General features: G+C 41.0%; 1 protein-coding gene across 2 annotated transcripts; it reads right to left on the reverse strand.

Moving 5' to 3' along the window:
- Positions 1–3,306: 3,306 nt before the first annotated feature.
- kctd1 (potassium channel tetramerization domain containing 1) lies at positions 3,307–15,494 on the reverse strand. Of its 2 annotated transcripts, XM_084912910.1 has the most exons (6): positions 15,132–15,494; positions 10,260–10,571; positions 9,245–9,423; positions 8,458–8,602; positions 6,994–7,299; positions 3,307–4,624 (listed from the first exon to the last, which is right to left on the reverse strand). In XM_084912910.1, the coding sequence occupies exons 2-6, from the start codon at positions 10,494–10,496 to the stop codon at positions 4,463–4,465; spliced, it is 1,029 nt and encodes a 342-aa protein (XP_084769036.1). In that variant the 5' UTR covers positions 10,497–10,571; positions 15,132–15,494; the 3' UTR covers positions 3,307–4,462. The 2 variants fall into 2 exon arrangements, with proteins under 2 accessions (XP_084769036.1, XP_084769037.1); XM_084912911.1 differs by lacking the exon at positions 10,260–10,571 and having other exon boundaries at positions 15,132–15,489.
- Positions 15,495–20,593: the final 5,099 nt, after the last annotated feature.

Raw genomic sequence — 20,593 nt, forward strand, 5'->3', positions numbered from 1 at the left:
TGAGCTTTAGACCACAAACTGCAGGCCAAAAGTTCTCTTTCAGGATTTTCTGGTAGAGAGCAAAATTCATGTTTCCATCAATTATGGCAAGTCATCCAAGTCCTAAAGCAGCAAAGCCAAAGTCGAGTCTGTGCACTGTGTGCTGCAGCAGCTGCCCATACACCTTGCACACTGCCTCATGGATTAATGTCTTAATCTTATTTCAGATTTGAAATGAAGTTGATTAGACTTGAGATTGTTTTCATTCCATAGTGCTAATCTTGTACACACCTATTCATTAATGTGAGCACATGCAGTCAGGCTTGTGCCAATGGGAATAGTGATACATAAATGTTACCAAGTCTGCCTCGTTAGCATTGTCCATCACTCCTCTTATAAAAGAAAAAAAGGAACCAGAAGACTCAGACAGCATATTTACATAGTCCCAGATTACTGGAAAGTAGGCATTCCCAAAACCTGCATGACGGACAGGGCCTTGTGACTTTAACAGATAAATAAGGTCAGCAATGTTACACATCCAGTGGTTGAGAATGGCTATTAACTGAAGCAAAGCCACAATGAGATATCATTAGACTAGCGAGTGTCCGTTTGAGATATTATTCTACCGGCGATTGTCCAACTAAAAACATTTAAAGTACCAAAGACTGCGAGACATTCATCACACCAATGAACTATTCTTTTCCACCAGAAATAATGGGTGGAAATATGTGACCATTATATTATAATAAAGGTATTTATGAGCCTTCAATCTCACAGCCTCACTATGAGATATCTTTGAAAATTTGAAATCAGCTCCTGAGGCTGAGGTTGGGGGAGGAAGGGAGGGAGAGAGAGAGAAGGAAAGAGAGAGAGAGAGAGAAATGGCAAGGGAGAGATGTGGGAGTTGTGTTTTTCTTTTTTGCCATAGGTTACATTTATAATTATCTTGCTGGCATAAAATGGCCAAGAGGCTTTTTCAATAAAGGTAGGAGGCACCTACGGTAGAAAATATTACCTACAGATCAACACAGAACAAGAGAGAAGACTGCAGCTAGAGGAAGATGGTGTACAGCGTACATGATCTAATAAGTCTGTTTAGTTTGTATATTCATTAGGAACTGGAGCCACTGCTTGCACTAAAGGCTGTAGAACTGAGCACTGCGAGGGCTGATGATCTGAAGATGAGGTGAATGAGTCCATCCACTGACCTTCACTAGTGGTGAGTAAGCAGAGCCTCGGGATTGAGGGGAAAGATGGCCACAGCCACTTTCTCCAGGCCCTGCAATGCCTTTTGATGACTGGAAATAATCACTAGAGAGAAAGCAAGTGAAAGAGACATAATCACAGAGGCGCCACAGAAGAAGGAGGAGGATCCCAGATTACTTTATTCTCCTCCAAACTACTGCCCTTTAAAGACCTGGAAGTCAGTTTTTAATACTATTCATCTTTTCTTCAGCATAATGCGTTCTGAGAGGAGGATATCTCTAATTCCTTTTCAAGTTAGTCTAAATCCAGGAAGTGAAAAGCGATAGGGATGGACAAGGTCTCATTATACTGAGGCTGCCCCACAGGTAGTAAACTTAAAGAACAAAAATCACATATGTTGCACAAAAAGTAGGAGTGCTACAGAATTTAAAATAAAGCTCACTGGTTTAGTGAGTGACACTATCTTTAATAACATTTTATTTCATAAGAAGATTAATATACCTATAAAATTACAACTTATTTAAGAATAGCAACATATTTTTAAAAGAAAAAAATGCTCTAGTTACTCTAGAAATACTTGAGAGACAGGCATACCACTCTCATGCGATGCATATGAGGCTACAGCCAGTAGCTGGTTTGGTTAGCTTAACTTAGCTTAGCTTAGCTTAGCTTAGCTTAGCGGTAGATACAAAATCTATCCAGCAGCACCTATAAGATAACTACATGTCTATATTTACATGTTTTTACGTGTAAACATCTACATGTTAAGCTAAAATGTAAACTTCTTTGTTTGGCCTGTAAAGTAAAAACAGGCTTTTGGTTTTACAGGTTTTTGTACTTTGTCGTTGCAGGTTGTTGCTTTATGTTATGCTATGTGTTAAATGTTATAAACCACTATCTGTGTGAATATCCAGACCCTGTAGGGGAGGGACAAGACTGGTGGTAGTGGAAACTTTCTGATTTGTAGTGTATTTGTAGTCTGAGTGTTATAGACCTGAGTAAGCTTTGGTTGCACCAAAGTAAAGTTCCTGTAAATTGGGTGATGCCCAATCTATCTAGAAACCAACAAGGTCACCTCTTCCAATCATGATTTAGCTTTTAGAAATGTATCTACAGTCAGTGGTAGCAATATATCCTGGCCAAGATGTCACCTTTTCACTTAACTTTCAAGAACAAAGCAAATGGCTCTGCTTAAAATGATCAGTCATTTTAAATAATGAGTACTGAAACAAAAATTAAAAGAGCTGAATATTTAAAGCATTATATTTAGCTTTGCTAAAATAATGTTTAGCCAATGATGTATTGTCTTAAACACAAACTTTTAATTGAGTGAATTCTAGTGCTTTTAATTGAAAGTTGATAGTTTCTTCCACGTGCGCAGGAATTTTTTTGATTTTATGACTGAGAACAGAGCATTGCTTTGAACCACTCACAGTTGCACCTCTAGCCTATGAGCATAACAGTCAGTCAAAAGGGAATCTGGGGCAAAGGGGCCTGAAAGGGAGACATATAGCATAAACTGTAGATAGCCAAAGAAAGTGGAGATTCTGCCAAAAGGGATGGAGACAAGACAACATGGCTCCGTGTGGGATTTCACTTTGGATTTTGACCCTGCAGGAATATGTGGAAGTACAACTGACAGGACTTGCGTGGAGAAGTCGGCTCTATTCAATATAACTAAGTAAAGAATGCCCTGTGTAGTCACTGATGCACCAGCATAAATCCTCCAAGGTATAATATTGCCTCGGCAGTTTGCTTTACCTCTCTGGTTGGAAAGAGCAAAGACACTACATAATGTCATGGTTTGTTTTTTTATCATGTTTGCCATTAAATACATTCAGGTTTCTTGAAATAATTGCGAGCGGTACAACAGATGCAGCAAAATCAAATTTATGGAATTACTAATTAACTGCTGCGAGACATGTGAAAGCAGTCCCTGCAGCAAAGTAAAAACTGTGAACAGACATCATAACTACTTTAGCTGAGATTTATTTCACTTTTTTTTTTTTTGCTACATTCTTCTTTACTCAAATCTAGGGAGCATAGGTGGGTCAGTTATTTAAGAAATACTTTATATTCAACTTCATATGAATATGTGCTACAAATAAAAGTGATCTTGGAGTGGGTAGTACAATAAGCTTTTAATCTGTTCAGTCATGTCTGAAGCAACAAAATTTTCTTTAAAAAGTTTAAATGTAAAAAACACAAACACATATACGATGAAAATTTACAGGTCATGACTCAAGGGAATTTTTTTTGATCCAATTAAATAATTCCCAAAGTAGGACGTGGGGGGTTTGCAGCTCATAGTCCCTGATGAGGCAAATGGTGTGTCATAATAATTCACATAATAATTTCCTTACTGCATCTAGCGGCTCCATAGTGTAGTGGTTTACACATTTGCCCAACAAAAGAAAGATCCCCAGTTTGAGGAGACACAAATCCCTTTTGGGGTTGTGGCAGGAAGAGCATCCGGAATAAGAACAATCTGTCAAATCAAACATGCAGAGCCACCCGCTGTGGTGACCCCTTGTGAATAAGAGAGCAGACGAAAGTAGCTTCTTCTATTTTCTTACTGCATACATGTGTGTGTATATATATATATATATAAATAAAAGTCTTTGAAGTTAAATTTTGATGTCAACTGTATTTTTTGACTTAAGCCAATAAAATAAGCAATTAAAGAAAAAACACTTCATTGGTATCGTAATTATTTAACGTCATGTTATTATATGAAAAACAGATGCTGTTGTTGAGACTAACTGTTTATGACAACGAAGACATTCTGCACTGTAAGCAACACATTAGTGACCTTTTCAAAACAAGGGGTAAAAACAGACTTAACCAATATGCCAGCGAGACTGAATCAAGTCACTGGTTGAAAAAATACAAATAAAAAAGCTATGCAACACATAAAATCAGCAACAAATTCTTTTCTTTTTAATTTATATGGGAAAATTAGGACTCCTATTCAACCTAATGTAGGCTCCAAGTTTTAAAACAAACTTTGTTTGGGGATCCAGCATATATAAATCCTTTTTTAAACTGGTTTAGGGGGACAATCTCAAACTTATCAAATATCTTGTATCTTCTTATGGCAAAAAAAAAAAAAAATCTCCTGTTGCACTTCATTTTTATTCTTTAGATGATTCTCAAGTTTAAGAAAACAAAAAACATCAACAAGGGAACAAAGAAAAACAGAGTCCACAGAGCTCTGCAGCGTCAAGCGTTTGGCTGCCACAGAAAAGTCTAGCACCTCCTGCTGCTTGGGAGGCTTCTAGTCTAGCTGCTCCTGCTTTATCCTGTTTGAATTGGGCCCTCGCTGACTTGTCCTCCTCAGTTCCCTCCTCAGGACGTACTCGCTGAACTGGGATGAGTCCACGCCTCCGCCGCAGGAGCCAGCGATCTCGAAGCCACGTTGCTGGAGACGCTCTAGAACCTGGGAAATGTGGAACAAGATAGAAGGGGGGAGGATGTCAGAAGCAAGATATTGATTATAGAAGGAAATGCACACGGTTGGTCATTTCTTGGTAAAAGTCAGTGTGATAAGCCAGTCAGGAAGTCGCTACAACAGTGATGCTAAATTGTTAACCACTAACCTTTTGTTTACTGCTGCAAAGCTGAAAAGCATTCAATCACCCGAAACTCCTCCAATTATGTGCTGCTGCCTTAGTCTAGCATTGGAAACAGCTTTGGGAGTAAGTAGCAGCAACATACGGCTTGTGACGGGAATTTGGATGGGACTTTCACAAGACTTTCACAAAACCAAGAGCCTCTCATATTGCCTCACACCTCATTTTCATTGTTTTCTGGTGTATATGTGTGTTTGTCTATGTGTGTGTAGCTGTTCCTGATCCCACAGCCTCGCAGACATCTACAGACGTGTCCAGGGGGGTTGTAGGATCACATTCCATCGAAGAGGCCCCAGGGAGCAGTGAGGCTTTCTCTCTGCCACTTGGCTCAGTGTGGGCTGCTCAGGAAAAAAAAAACCCTCTCCCCAATTCTCCCCCAGGCCCAAGCCTTCACCAAAACTACAAAGGTCCCCCTACTGCTGGCAGCTCTCTCTGCTCCCCTTCCTTCTCTCAAACCCCCCGCCCTGCCTCCATTAGCCGCAGATACAGCATTCACCGCCGGCGTGCTTTAATAACCAAACAGGATTATGGGCCCTGCCTGGGGACAACCTGCTAGGGAGCATGCTCACTCTCTTGCTTGCTCTCCACGACTCACACACACACACTCCAGAGTCTGGTTTGTGTGTGTGTTTTTTGGGAAGGAGGTGGTGATTTGACTTCCTCAGATGGAGACATAGTCCAAAATCATTGTAAAATCTTTTCAAATATGCCTCTACTTCATCCTTTATGGATGCATGTCTGAGGATTTTACCATCAATGAGTTATTGGAGTATGAATTTATAATCTGGGAAATGCAGGATTGCCAAATACATGCAGACAATAACAATGGAGATTGACACAAAAAGAGTGTTTTGTTGAGTAAAGGCTTACTTGTGTGTGCAGCATACACCTATTTGTTTAAAAGCTTCAGTTTTGCATGTATTAGTTTCAGGTAAAAACACAGTTCCTGGGAAAGGATCATATTTTAATAGAAAGCAAATTGAAACTTGACCTGTAGTTCTTACAACAAATTTATTTCCATTCTCTTATAATGAATGTTGTTCGAATAGACTCCCAACCCTTAGATTTATAACACCCCTAATAACTTATAAGAGTTTACAAAGGCAAAGTTAACTTTAATAAACAAAGATAAACTAATATATCAGAAGTGCACAACCTCAAGATATTGCTGGTATTCATTCACTAAGGCATCCAATTCTTAGTAGGAAATCTTGCCAAATGCTTTTGGGATGTTATACACAGAAACAATACTTGAACAGAACACCATCAAAGTCTTGATTTTATTTTAAATTGAACGTCAATCTGTTGATCCACTAAGACACTCAAGAGTTACTGACTTGTGTTTTCATTACACGCTGAACTTCCTCTTTCTTCTTCCTTACAGTTTCCTTTTGTACCACTGATAAAGGTCTCAGCTGTTCCACTATGTAAAACTCCCATCATTAACAACTTTCTCATCACTTTTCATTAGTTTGGCCCTAATGCTCACTGTAAGCTGGCGTTTTGGTCATCATTGTTCAAATAATTCACAACAAACTTCCAGCATATTGTTACTGAAATGGGCTGAGAGGCTCCTTCAGCTTCTCTGGTCTCTGTTTTCAGTCTTTAAACCATCTAGCACATGATGGAAGACTTTGGCCAATGTAATGACTTTTTAGACCAAGAGACAAAAATAAAATGTTTATAGGTTGCGAGACATGGTTTCACCTGAAGTAATGGGTTGAACTGAGATCTTTCAAACTTTATGTAAAACCAAAAGTCCAGATTAACTGATTTTCTTGGCATATGAAGCACATCTACACCTTCATTTTTGTGTAATGCAATGTTATATGTTCAAAACCAACCAAAAACATAGTGTTACATCAGTGGCTAGTACTGAAGCACAGCCCTTTTTCAGCTCTCCAGTTACAGTCAACATTATTATTCCATACAGATCACAGAAAGTAAAGATGGTGGTAGACTTGTGTAATGATAGCCTTCTAAATTAGCGCTTTGATGAACTCATCAAAGCACCCATTTTTCTGTGAGGCTGTTCTTGTGATTTGATTGGATTAAAAAAAATAAAAAAAATAAAGCCTGCAATCAGACATCATTAATTTTTATGACAGAAAAAGGCTAAATGAGCACAACATTACTGCAATCAATTATTATGTTTTCAAGATAGATGGATACAAACCTGGACAGAGTTGAGGTGACAGTACCCATTCAGTGGGAACCGGATGACGTGTGTGGAGTCGTGGTTCCAGCCGGCATTGACGGAGTTGCACATAACGTCTCCGATTTCTGGAAACACATCTTCAATCAGGGCCTTGTCACCGCTGAGTGTGATCCTCTCGCCCAGGTCGGGTGCAACACGCACCACCAAGCACTCACAGGGACGGGACACCCGACCTAGCTCCTGGTCCTGGCGCCAGCGCTCCAGCTCAGCAAGCATGGGCTGCAGCTGGAAATATCGTGCTTCCTCATACAGCAAGCTGTAGTCCTGTAGGATATAAAAGTTGAAGGGTTTTCACATCATTGCATTCTCGAAAAAGAAATGTGAAGTTGTCGGCCTTAACGGTTTACACATTAAAACCATGGTAAATATGGTATATTTTTTCAGGGTTGCATCAAATATGTTGTTCCTGTTGGTTATTCTGTTTAGATTTCAAAGTATTTTGTAATATTTTTTGTTTTTTTTCCCTCCTAGATCGATGCTTAATTGTACAATATTATCTTCTACACAGGTAGACTTGATGCAGAATTCAGGACAATCTGGATACTAGAGAGCAACATAATAAAAGACACAAAAAGCAAAACAGTTAAAAGTCGTCGTTTTCTTTCTAAAGCTGAGATATTCCAAAAAACCCAGAAAGAACGAGGAAGCTTTAAAAGCACTGTTCTACATGAATGAACAATAAACCCTAGTCGAGACACCACTCAGGAAAAATTACAAAAGATCCAAAGTAGAGAAGATACAGGGCGACGTGTAACACAGGGTTGCATGGGGTAGAGGAGCAGAGCCTTTACTCACAGCACTGCAGGGCCTAAACTGCACCACATTCCAGTTTTCACATGATCCTCTCAACATCTACTCACTGAGCATATGGCCTTAGCCTGAACTTGGTCTTGTCTTTTGCCTCTGCTTATTTTAACTGACATACTTTTTGAACAGTGGACAGTCCATCTGATAATGTGGTTATTTGTTTTCTCCCAGGGCAAGTTCAGTAATTATTGCTTAACTATTTGAGTGGGGGGTGGGGTGCTTATGTGCCACATACAGTGACAGGCACCTTGGATGGACACTTGGCACAAGAACACAGAGAGCTGCAGAAAAAAGGATATTGTATGGCCATGGGTGTCAGTATAATTGTTTCAGTACGAGCCTGCTTTTTTACTTATGTATTGCAAAAGAATCTTTGCCAGTTTGTAGCTAGAAGGGATCAAACTGCATCTCTTGATGAGGAAATGCTTTGCAATTGGGGTTTGTTTGGTAGAGCCCTGATATTTTCTCTCCAGCATGTGAACCATTTTCAGTAACTCAGGGAGGACCAGTGACCAAAGGCGTTCCACGGCCTTAGCATTCATTGTGTGTGTTAAGTTGTAGGACTGCTGACTGGCTGATGGGAATTTACAGTTTCTAGGATGGGCATCAACTTACTTTGAAGTCGTCGGGGATGAGGAGCTTGGACGTCCTGAGGAAGTTGAGGATATAGCGGAACATGTGTCCATCCCTGTCAATGAAGTAGTGCTGCTTCAGGCTGTCCAGGACTATAGGCTCTGTGCCATCAAAGAGACGACCAATTCTGCCCGTAAGAGAGAGAGAGGAGGGGTGGTGATTTAGACAGAAAGGGAGGTAAGGAAGGAAGAAGGAGGACAACATATCAGTGTATTTTTTACACTCACAAACAATACTTGTAACAATTTTTAAAGCCTAAACTTGATCTCACTAAATCTATCTTAAAGAAAGAAAGAAAGAAAGAAAGAAAGAAAGAAGGTCCTGAGAGGTCAAGGCCAGCTGGTGCTTGGTTGCCTGAGGCAGGAAGGCAGTCACCCCCGGGCCTGTGCTTGGAGCGACAGTGTGGCCTCCCAGCCTCCAGATGGCTCCATGCCCTTTGGCTCTTTACTGCCGCTGTGACATCTGTCAGAATAACCAAGTTGCCTTTGTCTGCTCTCTGCATTCTGCACTTAAAGTGCTCACAAATTGTTTACACCTTTAAAATAGCAGAGTTTTACGAAATTTGACATCTGACCGCCGTGTTACAACAATAACCAATAAACAACAAACTGTGAGGAAATTCTGACAAAAAACATTAGGCTCCATCAGAAAACATCCCTGTAAAACACACAATACATGCAAAAATCCTGCCGCAAATGGTTACCCCTGACCCTGCATCTTAACCTTCCCCCTCCACTTAAAATACATCTGTACGGCAGGGCAAACTCACCGAGATTCTGGAAATTTTGTTAAGGTGGCCAGACTGCTGGTGTACATGTGCCCACCTACATCGATGTGCACAGGAGCATTGGACTTGGTGAGCTGAGCAGGTGTTGGGATGCCCTGGTTACTCAAGGGAGACACCGGTGACCGTGTGATCATGGGCCTGGACATGCTGGAGCGATTATCCTGAGGGAGCACAAAGGAAATGCATGTAGGAAGACACATTAGATTGTAATCTTCTGCTGCAAATGAAACAGACAATTAAAACAACTCTAGGGAAGATCGAAAAAATTAGTATATTAGGAAAGAAAAAAGAAAGAAAGGCTAATAAGAGACAACAATCTGTGCATTTCTTTATCCAATATATTCTGCAGTCAGGAGTGGAGAGGAAGGGTGTTTTTTTTTTCTTGTTACCCTTTTCTGTGCAAGATAGAGCAGCCCGACCTTGACCTGAATGTTGCCACAATCCACAAGCATCCACTCCTGTGGGCCATAATCTCCAAAACCAAATTAATTTGGAGCATCAATCTCAGTCATGAAAATGAGCAATAATGATTCCTGATTTGAATACTATAATAGGATTTGGAGAATAACGTCTCACGATAACCTACAAACACCATTAGGAGACGATTTCTGTTAAGCTCTGAGATGAAAAATGACTTTATACCCGAAAAAGTTTGAGACCCCGAGTGAAGATTGGAGAAAATCTCAAAAGTGTCCCGATCACTAAGGAGTGGGCAGGACATTAGATACATCTTCTTTAAAAATAAATGAATAAAAACAAAACAAAACCGTGAACTCAACACATACATTTTACAGTAAATTGCACAAGAAGGACTATCTGACACTATGTGCGCAGTCTACGGTTGAGGGCACCGAGGAGATGATTTATTTGATTCGGTAAATAAAAAACAAAAACACAAAACTATCAAAAAACAAAGTGTCCGGCACTTCGCTCCATAAAGTCGAAAGTTAAATCGCTCTCCCCCTCCCCAGACAACACGACACTTTTACGCGTTTACCTGCGCCGGCATCACTGTGGTTGGAGAGGAAGTCACCGAATGGTCATTTTGCTTCAGAGATGCTGCGGGAACGGGCTCTCCTCTGACAGCGAACATCAGCGAGCTCTCCCTGCACTCCGCCGCTCGGATCGGGAGCCGTTTGAGGGAAGCGTGCACGGACTCATCCACGGAACTGATTGGACGGGGACGCTTTCTCGCCTTCTGATGCGTTAAGTCCATGATATCCGTTTCGTCCATTACGGCTCAGACGTTTAGGGTCAAAGAGATAGGAGAAAGCAGTGAGGCTTTTTTTTTTCACCCTCTCCAACACACCTGCCAAAAATGAAGAGGCGTGAAAAAAATAGCGAGCACCGGGGGTGAGAGCGAAAGCCGTTGCTGTCACACGGAGCGGCTTCTTTGCAGTGGCTGGGAGAAGTCAAAGCCCCCGACAACATTAGCATTGTAGCGCCCGCGGCTCTTTTGGGCTGTCGCTGTTTCAGTGGCAGGTATGTGTGTCGCATTTTCGCGGAATGAAACAAATCCTGCCTTAGCCTGCAAAATGCGATCGTCTGCTTATAATGCGATTTGGGTTAACACGCCACATCTGGACCTTGAACAGCTGGCCTTTGCCCCCCTTTTCGGAGCAGTGTTTCCACGCGCGACCACTTCCCCCCACCCTACACGTTGCTGCCCATTGTTCAGCAGCAGTTTTTGTTCAGCCTTCCAACACATCAGTCGAACAAAGTTGAGTCTGTGACAAAGCCGAAACAGTGGCCAACCTTCTCAATCACATGGACAAAAGAGGGGAAAAAAAAATACCCCTGCAATAGCCCATTCAAAAAAAAACCCCCCGAAAAACAACCTCCCCCCCACCCATACACACACTTACCAGCCATAAGCACCTGATTGATTGTGAGCTTTCCAGTCACACAAAAGCAGTCAGGAACATCACTCTTTTATTTTTTAGATGACCAAATGCATTCTGAATATGATGTTTTAAGGGAAAAGACTCTTCACTATTTACAGGCTGCAAGATGTTATCAATAACTAAACGTCCTTGAGGTCAGCAAAGAAACACTGCATGTGAAGTACCAGCTATAAAACTTCTTCATCTGTTTCTCCCTGGCTCTGTGTCTGACAAGTGTAAGAGCTGCGGTGTGGTGTTAACACCACCTCCAGTGACCACATCAGCATTGCAAAGCTACCACACTAATGATATCGTGGAGTATAAAACCAGACCACAACATGTCCAATTGCAGTTAAAAGTACTGCCACAGCACTCTCCTGGGTTGTTTTTTTTTTTTCCGCAGAAGAAATGTAGGGAATCCACAATTTTTAATAACATTCAGATTAAAATTAATTAGTTCAACCACTGGCCTTAAAACATCCACATTCCTGTTTCTCATTGGCAGTGTGAGTTTCACACCTAGATACCCAATTAGCAATTAAGCTTGCCTTTGAGTGTAGGCCTCCAATGCGGTGTGTGATCCTGGTCTGATTTGCATGCCACTTGTGCACGCGCTGATAAGCGCAGGCAGCAGCCATACATAGTTTTAAAATTCAACTCCAGAATCCCTCGCAGAAGGCAAAGGGGCCTGCGGGGCAAAAGAGAGAGAAATCACATGGCTGCTCTTCAAAAGGGGACCTGTGTAAGGCAGCCGGCAAAGTGCGTGGGATCACACTCAGAATGCAGGTAATTTGTTCCCTGACTAATTTGTGGAGATGGTGGTGTGTGCGTGTGAGAGAGAGTGAGTGAGAGAAAGTGTGTGCCTGTGGAGAGTAAGTTCTGAAAACAGCTTGGTGGAATTGGATTTCCTCAAAGCCTTGTCATTGCAAAGGTGGATTGAGTGTAAAATCTGTGAGGCATTATGGAAAATTGCAGGGGAGAAAGAAGAGAGAGTGAAAGAGAACGGGTGGTTGGGTGGGTGGGAAGTGGAGGGTTGGGAGCTGGAGGGAGCCAGTTGAGGGAATGTGCTCTCATATCACAAAATCATCCCGAGTTGCTGGAAATAAAGACCTGTCGTGAACCTTTTGTCGGACCTGTGTCTACGTCAAATTTGTTGTAGCTCAAAATCAGTTCAAAGGTCACAGCATCCTCAGAATCTGCAAGTACAAATCCTGAGATGTGCCACACGAGCGCTTTTCCTACCTGTTGCCATTTTGAATTTGGCACAGCACTACAGAAGTCTCCCATGCATGTTAGGATGTTTGCGAAAGAAGTCAAAACGTATGTGTTCAGGGAATCTGTTCGTTTATCCAGCTCGTGTAATTTTGTTGCACCACAGTATGCACAAACAAATCTAAAACAGGCGCAGAGCATCAAAGCCCGGAGCAGTCGAGCTACTCCCTTTTGTTTCTGTTGTTTTTCACCAGTTTTCTTTCAGGCCTTTAATGCAAGACCATCTTTCTTCAAACTTTAAGGAACTAACACCATACAGTAGTTCAGGTTGAATATTTAGTAAGAAATAGCAGGGTATGTGTTCCACTAATAATTAATCCAAAAACATAGAAAGCAAGGATCTGTCTGCTGTTGCAATAATTGAAGGGCCTTCTGGGGTTCAGCATATGTGATAGACTAACTTTAAGTTGGCCATCCCAGAATGCAACTCTTCACTGTTTCGACATATCTCACAAGATACAATTAGCATTTCAGATCAGAGCATTAACATTCAGTTCAAGGCAGGCAGACTGGTATTTACATAATCTGGATGGGTTGTCTCTGCTTTGTTGCCTGTGGCCATTTGTTTGAAATGTCCATACACAGACAACTACAAACTCTGGGTTAACATCAGTTGCCGTTAGCTGTATATATAAAATATATATGAAAAAGGTAATGATGAACTGTTATAACAGCATGGTTTGGGTAAAAACTGTAAGCTAGATCAAATGCAAATCCCACTGGACTTTGTATACTTTGTAAATATAAAGTAACTGCATGCTGCAGCAAAGCCAAAATACTGCATTTCAATAAAACTTTTGTCTTTTTCATTAATGTTTTTGTTTTCACATCTCCCCTCTTTGATGACAACTGACATAAGCATATAAGTTCTGAACAATGACTGCAGAGACTTTGTCTTCAAACTGACTCCACGTCTTACACTTAACAGTAAAGGGATTATTTGGTATGTTTCAAATGACCCGCGGAGATGTGTTTAGTATGAAAAAGTACTAAGGCATTAAATGAAAGAATGAAAAGGTTGCCCACACAAACACAAACACATCACCACATTTGAACATACTATGCAAACCTGTACTTTAAAGCATCTTGTTGAGTTCATGTGTAGTCACAATTTCAATTTTTGGCTGTAACTTGCATAAAAATAATCATTTCCAGTAGAGCACGGTGGTCCGGATAAGCTTTGATTGTCCACACGATCAAGAATTTCATACACAGCTGTTAACTATAAAACAAGCCATAGTAGTGCTTACTTATTTATCAACCAGGAACACACAATTACTCCCTCAGTTTTCTCAGACATACTAATCTACTTGAAAACGATTCTTTGTGGAGTTACTGGAGCTGTACATCAGCATGACATCACAGATAAGGAAGTGTGATCGGTGCTATGTAGCCGCAGGCTGTTAGAGACTGTAGTGCATGTTCACTGGCACAGAGCAAACTATCCCAGGGCACAGGAGTGGCAGAGCCACTACAAAAATACAATAACAGCATTTCTCTCCCAGCGTTCCAATCGAGAGCAAGCAAAGATGAAGTTCAAACCGATCCTGTAGTTTCACTAATGCAATTCTGGCCTGTTTTGTTAAGTGTCTTCTTTCAGCTCAGAGCTCTGTTTGTAAATCTACTGTCACTGTGAAACAGATGAACTGAAGCACTATATACAGTTCTCTCCCCCCCCCTTTCCCCTTTTTTTAAACAGCGCCATCAGGTGATCGGTCCTGACAACCAAACATCTCAGTCCCATTCTCTTTATTCATTCACCCCCTGGAACTCGTGAAACTGGCTAAGGGCTTCATTACAGGTGACCAGAGCTGGATTTGAGTATTCTCCCTGGGGTCCAGTGCTAGATGTTTAGTAATCAAACACAATCTTTTATTTTATTTTATTTTTTAAATCTTTATATTTTAGGATACCACATGCAATACTGTAGAAAGTACACACTTTAAACGGAGTACATGTCTGTTTACAAAGTATAGTCCTACAGGCGAAATAAGTCGATACTGTTACTACTACTGAGTAAGTATATCTGTGCCGATTCGCATCCGGACCTTGGAGTTGATTACGCACGGCGCGGTCGTAAAGCGAGGAGACTAAAGACTAAATTCGCTCCTATTTTCGTTTTAAATGCATAAATGTGAATCTCATAACGCGGACATGGCTTGCATTAACGGATGATTCACAGATTCCGCACTGACGTGTGTAAAAGGTACATCCTGTCATACAGAATAAGAAATACGCCCTCGGCAAAATTACTCCACAATGGCGTCTTTCATTAGAAGATCTAGGGCAGCCAGGAAATGGAAGTGTTTCACGACAAAACTCACTTCGAAAAACCTTTACGAAAACGACAAACGCGGGTTTAAGTAAGTTACGAGCAAGTTGCACAGCAGCAGCAGACACGGAGACGGCGATGTTTTCCGAGCTGAAACGCGCCAGGAGCGAATTCACACGGTGGATAAGTAGAGTCTTTGCTCGACAAGATCACAGTCTGAGCCCGCTGTTCGTTTAGATTGGATGCACCAGAACGTCCTACATTGTAGTCACGCGCATACATTTGTACAGTAAGTAAGGGACAATAGCCAGGAAGTGGTTAAATATTTTTTAAGAACTGTACCGCTCGAATCGCTTGGCACATGCGTAAAAGCTGCTGCGCCTCTATGTCCCAGTCCATCCAACCTCGGGAATAAAATCAAACCAAATAAATCTTCGCTTACCTGAAACATAGAGCGGCATAAAGTATCTTTTTGGGCACCTTTTCCGTCCGATTTGGCCCACGATCTGCCTCTGTTCCTACACCAGTGAGAAATGCAATAGCTTGGCTAAGGTAGACAGAACAAAATACAGAGAATACTTGCTCCAGGGCTCCGAAACCCCTCAAGGCAAAGATCAGGATACAATTAGCTCATGTCTCTGCCCCAGTCTAAACCAATCTGCAAAATAAAACCGCGAGCAAAGAAAGAGATCACAGCAGCAGTGCCTCAGTCTTTGTTGAGTTTATGTTTTTATAAAATCAAATATTTTTTTTCTTTCTGCATTTACAACACCCTCACCCCTCCTGCCTCCAACTTGCCTATTGCTTCGGTCTCGCAGAGAAGCTGATTTTAATCGTTATGATTAGTTTTGATGTAACGTTCCCCCGGGCGATTTCTACAAATGGATGGAGTGTTTTTCTGCCAGGGAGGAAAGGCAGCAGATGATGATAATTATATAGATTGTTGGTGGAGTCCTTTGATTTTTTTTCTCCCCCTTACTTTTCAGACATTTAACCTGACTAGTTTGCTTCTTTAACGTATACACGCAGCATGTGCTCCCTGACAACTTGTTGATTAACCTTGAATCAACGAAATTAATAGAATGTGCTTAAATGAAATTCTCACTCGAGTTTGGTCTTTGTGATCTTTTCAGTCTCTTTCCTCCCTTTGGACAACCTCCAAATGACGTAGACCAGTTGTATAAATAAGCACTTGCAGCTTGCCTTGCCTCAATCAAGTCTGAATCAGTGCCCGAGGGTGATGTGCGAGCTCATTTCAAATGTTCAACCATGCATGATTTCAGGAAGATTGAGGCACTTCTGAGGCTTTTAGAATTACTTTGGGGATGCAAACAGTAAAGGAATTACATGTTCAAAGTTACAAGTCAACAGGCATAATTATTCTTTCCGAGTTAAGAGTGCTGTTTTGTGCACATGTGGGCACAGGGTTGACAGTTATTCCTTTAGATTCTTAATAGTTATCCCCATACCATACACTATGAAGGAAGGCTGAAATATCTTCTGCGCCCCCTACTGGGCAGAACACAAACTTTCTTATATGAAAGCAAAGCTGTTAGTGTAACTTTACCCAACATAAAAAGCAGAGAAACCAGAGAGAAAAAAAGATGGATAAGACATCAATTTAAACTAAATATTTATAAACATGCCATGTAGCCTAATGTTCACGCAGAGACAAAACTGAATCCAAGCTCGTTTTGAAGTTCAAGCAACAGTGGAGAAACAATGCCACGTCACTAGGGACTGATGGACTGAACCATGTGAAAACATATTTCAGCTCTTTTCATCAGGAAAGTGGTGTCCTCAGATCTTTTATAAATTACAAACAAAATTGCCTTTTGAGGATGAACCGTCCAATTCGGCCATGAAACTTTCCACTTTTTGACCAGCACGTCCCACAGGGACAGGGGATTCAATTGTTAAGATGAGGTTACTTTTTCCACAGGTTGCTGGTTTGGGCCACAATACTTCAAGAATCAGGTGTCAGCCATGATGCCATAAGAATGAACAACCTTTATAGAAATCCCATATGTTATTTTTTCTGCACGAGTGAAGCTGTTTTTAACATGAACTTCAAAGCATTCAAAACGCGTATCATGAAACTAACCAGGGTAGACTGCTGAATGAGTGCGGTGTTGGTTGCCAAAAAAAGGAACCTAAGCAATTGTTCCAATGTCCCTGTGAACGGCAGGTATTCAACTTGGATTTAGACCTAAATAATGGCAGCAACAGCAGGCCTGCACTCACTGGCTGTACCACGTTTTGGTGGACAAATTATCCAGATTGGTTGCAGATGTTAAATTTGCCCCAAACAGAAACTGCTGAACCTGAATGACATCATAGGGTTATAAATGCTCTCACTGGAGAAAGGAGAGAGGAAGCCTGGAAAACTCACTCTGCCTGCTGGAATTTTTCTTTTCTTTTTTTTTATTTATTTATTTATTTTTAACGGACTACAGTAATGTCTCAGAAACACTAGGTCTAATTACTTGTATGACAATCGGTCTCTACTGTTAACACTTAGTGAGAGTAAGTTTTGAAAGAGGAAGTTTAATAAGCATTAGAAGTCCAGGAAAGCTTTTCTTTAGACTTTTCCTAATTGCACCCTAACTTGCTAGAATAACTGCTGCCTTATGGTGGCTAAAGGTTGCAAACTTCAAATAGTACTGGTGTGTAACATTTAGATTAGAGTCAGCTTGTTTACTGTGTGATTATTTAATTGTGCCACAGCTACACTGCATTTCAACATTTATTATTATCCCATAAGTTTCTGTTCTGGACAAAATGATAATTTATGTAACTTTTAAGCGACCTCCATTTACCATTAATAATTCACTTCCCTCTGCATATATATTTTATTACCTACACACATGACACTCCCCCCTACCCCTGCGCCCAAACCCGTTGATAAACCTAAATTGTGTGAATTACCACTGCACTTATAGTACATTACTCGGCTCTCTTCTCTTTGCAATTCAGTGTTGACTAAAAGAGATGTTGGTTTTGCCTGAGACCAAGTTAATAACTGCTGCTTTACCCGCCACACCCCTCTCATGGCCTGTGGTTATGTAAGGGAGTGGGATGGATAAGGGAAAGTGCTGAAGCTGCTGTAGCTCCTGACTCAGTCTGCCCTGCAGGGTTGCACAGTTTGAGGCCAGACCTGTTCATCAAATACAGTATTATCTTTGGCACAATGAAATTTAGCTTTGGAGAACCTCTCCTTTGCCATAATATAGTCCAAGTCACATCAGGCTTTGAAAGGCTAAACATGAATTATAGTAATTGTATAACAGAAGCTCTTTTATTCAATTAGTAATAGCAAACAGAAAAAGACAAGAAACAAGTGTCTGCATAATAGTTGAGCCTTTGTTCACTCCCTTCAATAGAAACTTTCAGTATGCAAACTCTTTTGAGTTTGCATGTACATGTGCCTCCCTCGGTGTTGCTGTGGGGCTGTTACGAGGGGTGAAACTGGGATTTGTAGTATGTGTAGACCTTGTTACAGGGTTGCCACAACTTACCCGCAGTAACAAATATATCTTCATACATACTTCTTCCTGGATTTGAATCCAAAAACAAACTATAAAGAGTAGGCTTATGATAGAGAGCATGTGCCAGACTGTGCATAAATAACTGTAAGATCTGATGTGCACTGCTTGTAGTGTGAAAACACACCTTTCTATAAGTGCACACTCTAGTGTGTTAGCACACAGGAATAATGGTGTCAGGCTATCATAAGTAGGAGACAGTAATATGCATTAATATCATTTTAAAGAAAATTATAGTAATGGATTATTAATTTATATTATACATTCTAGCAAAATATACACAAACAATACTAAAACTATAGTTCAGACTATCTTGCATTAACAGCCTGTTTGACTTGCTATGATAGTCTGTTCAAACCATGCTAGCGTGGAAGGTTAAATTGAGTTTGAGCTTACAAGCAACCCATAGTGGATTATTTCAGCTAGGCCCAAAGCTTGGTAAAAGGCATTTAGTAAAAAGAGAGACGTTTGTAATTTAAGCAGACTTTTTTAACAGTTTAATTCCAGTTACACAATTAAGTTTAATCTTATTTTATTTCAGCTAAGCTATATTTATAGAGTGCCACTTCACAACAACAGGCCAAGTTTGCTTTATGTTCAGGTAAAGACTGTTTAATACTAGAGAGAGAATTTCACAACAGTCAGATGACTCCCTATGAACAAGCATTTGGCAGTGGTGGGAAGGAAGAACTTTACTTTTAACAGGAAAACAAAACCCTGGCTTAGGGAGGTGCAGCCATCTGCTCCCCTTGGTTGAAGGCTGAGGAGAAAGAGAAGACAGAAAATAGGAATACATGGAGACCCCCAAATAGGGTAAAACACATACTATGAAGGAGGTGGGAGTAGAGAAAAAATGAACGATTGTGGCATGGGGAGTAAAAAGACAGGAGTGGAGGAGAAATGCTCAGTTCATCATGGGAAGTCCCCAAGCAGCCTGAGCCTACAGCAGCATAGCCAAAGGGTGGTTCACGAACAGGATCATCTAACTATAAGCTTTATGAAAAAGGAAAGTATGAAATAGAGAGCGTGTCTGTCTCCCAAACTGGAAGCTGGTTCCACAGGAGATAGCTGAAGGCTCTGTCTCTCATTGTACTTTTGGACCTACTTTAGGAACCAAGACCAAAGTGCTCTATTGAACTAATATGATACTATGAGGTATTTAATATATGATGCGGCCTGATCATTCAGGAATTTGTGAGGAAAAGGATTTGAAATACAATTCTCGACTTAACATTGAGCCAACAGAGAGAAGTTAATATGGGAGAAATACGACCTCTCTTTCTAGTCTCTGGTAGTACTCTAATGTTATGCCATCCACAGTAGATATCTGGTAAGACATCATGTGGAATATTTCAGACCTAATATAATAGCTTCAGGATGGCCCCTGCCATATTTCCATTTCGGCTTTTGAATAATTTCTCCCACTTCCTAGGCATAGGTAGCTTGCATCTATCACATCACCTGCGTCATCCGACTAACAAAAGGGGGGGAAACCACTGCAAGTAGAACTGGAACCCCTTTCTTATACCCCTCAGCTGCAATTAGCTAGAGCTATTAGAGCTAATGGTCTTAGACAAAATGTAATATAGTAATGTGTAAAAATATTAAGACAGAGAATTGTAACAATATATCAGCTATGATGTGGCAGAAGAGTGATGAGATAGAGCCCTGACCAGTGTAACCGCTGATTATTAGCCTACATTAAACAAAACATGACAGAGTCTGTTATGTTCATGAGATTGTTCAAGTTTGTTATGCAAAAATTAAGATTTTACCACAGCGAGTTTCTTTTTCAGTAACTGAGGAACAATAGAGATCTCAACTCTATGGTGTCATCGGTTTCCCCACTTGTTGGCTTCCCTCGCAGCCCCAAATGTACCCTTCCCACCCACAGTGGACAGAAGTCAGTGACACTACTATGTGGGGAAGAGAGACAAGAGGAGGGGGCTGCTTGGGTAATGCTGGGAGGCTCTAATAAAATGTAATCCTATTATATGGTTCCCACTAGAGGGCAACAATAATAAAGGTTTCCCTAATAACATGAGCAGACCAAACCCAAATGGAAAACAGCTCCTCCGGTCAAGTCCCACACTTGTACATATATCCTCTCATTAACCCAATTGCTGTTGGGCCACATTACAACGACAGGCCTTCGAGATTTAGCCATGATGGGGAGGCAAGAGTTAAGTCAAACAAATGTGTTTCATCAAACTGCAGTTTGGGCTGCTCTGCATAAAGGAATTGAAGGGGGAGGACGGGGAGGAGTGAGGGAATGTGTGCGGGTGGGAAGTTGGAAGCAGAGCCCCGAGGAAACCAATCAGAACTTCTCCACCCTCCCTTCCTGTATCAAAGCCATTGG

This window comes from Perissodus microlepis, chromosome 18 (genome assembly GCF_051167445.1).
Source record: "Perissodus microlepis isolate ML-2025 ecotype Zambia chromosome 18, ASM5116744v1, whole genome shotgun sequence".
NCBI classification, from domain to species: domain Eukaryota; kingdom Metazoa; phylum Chordata; class Actinopteri; order Cichliformes; family Cichlidae; genus Perissodus; species Perissodus microlepis.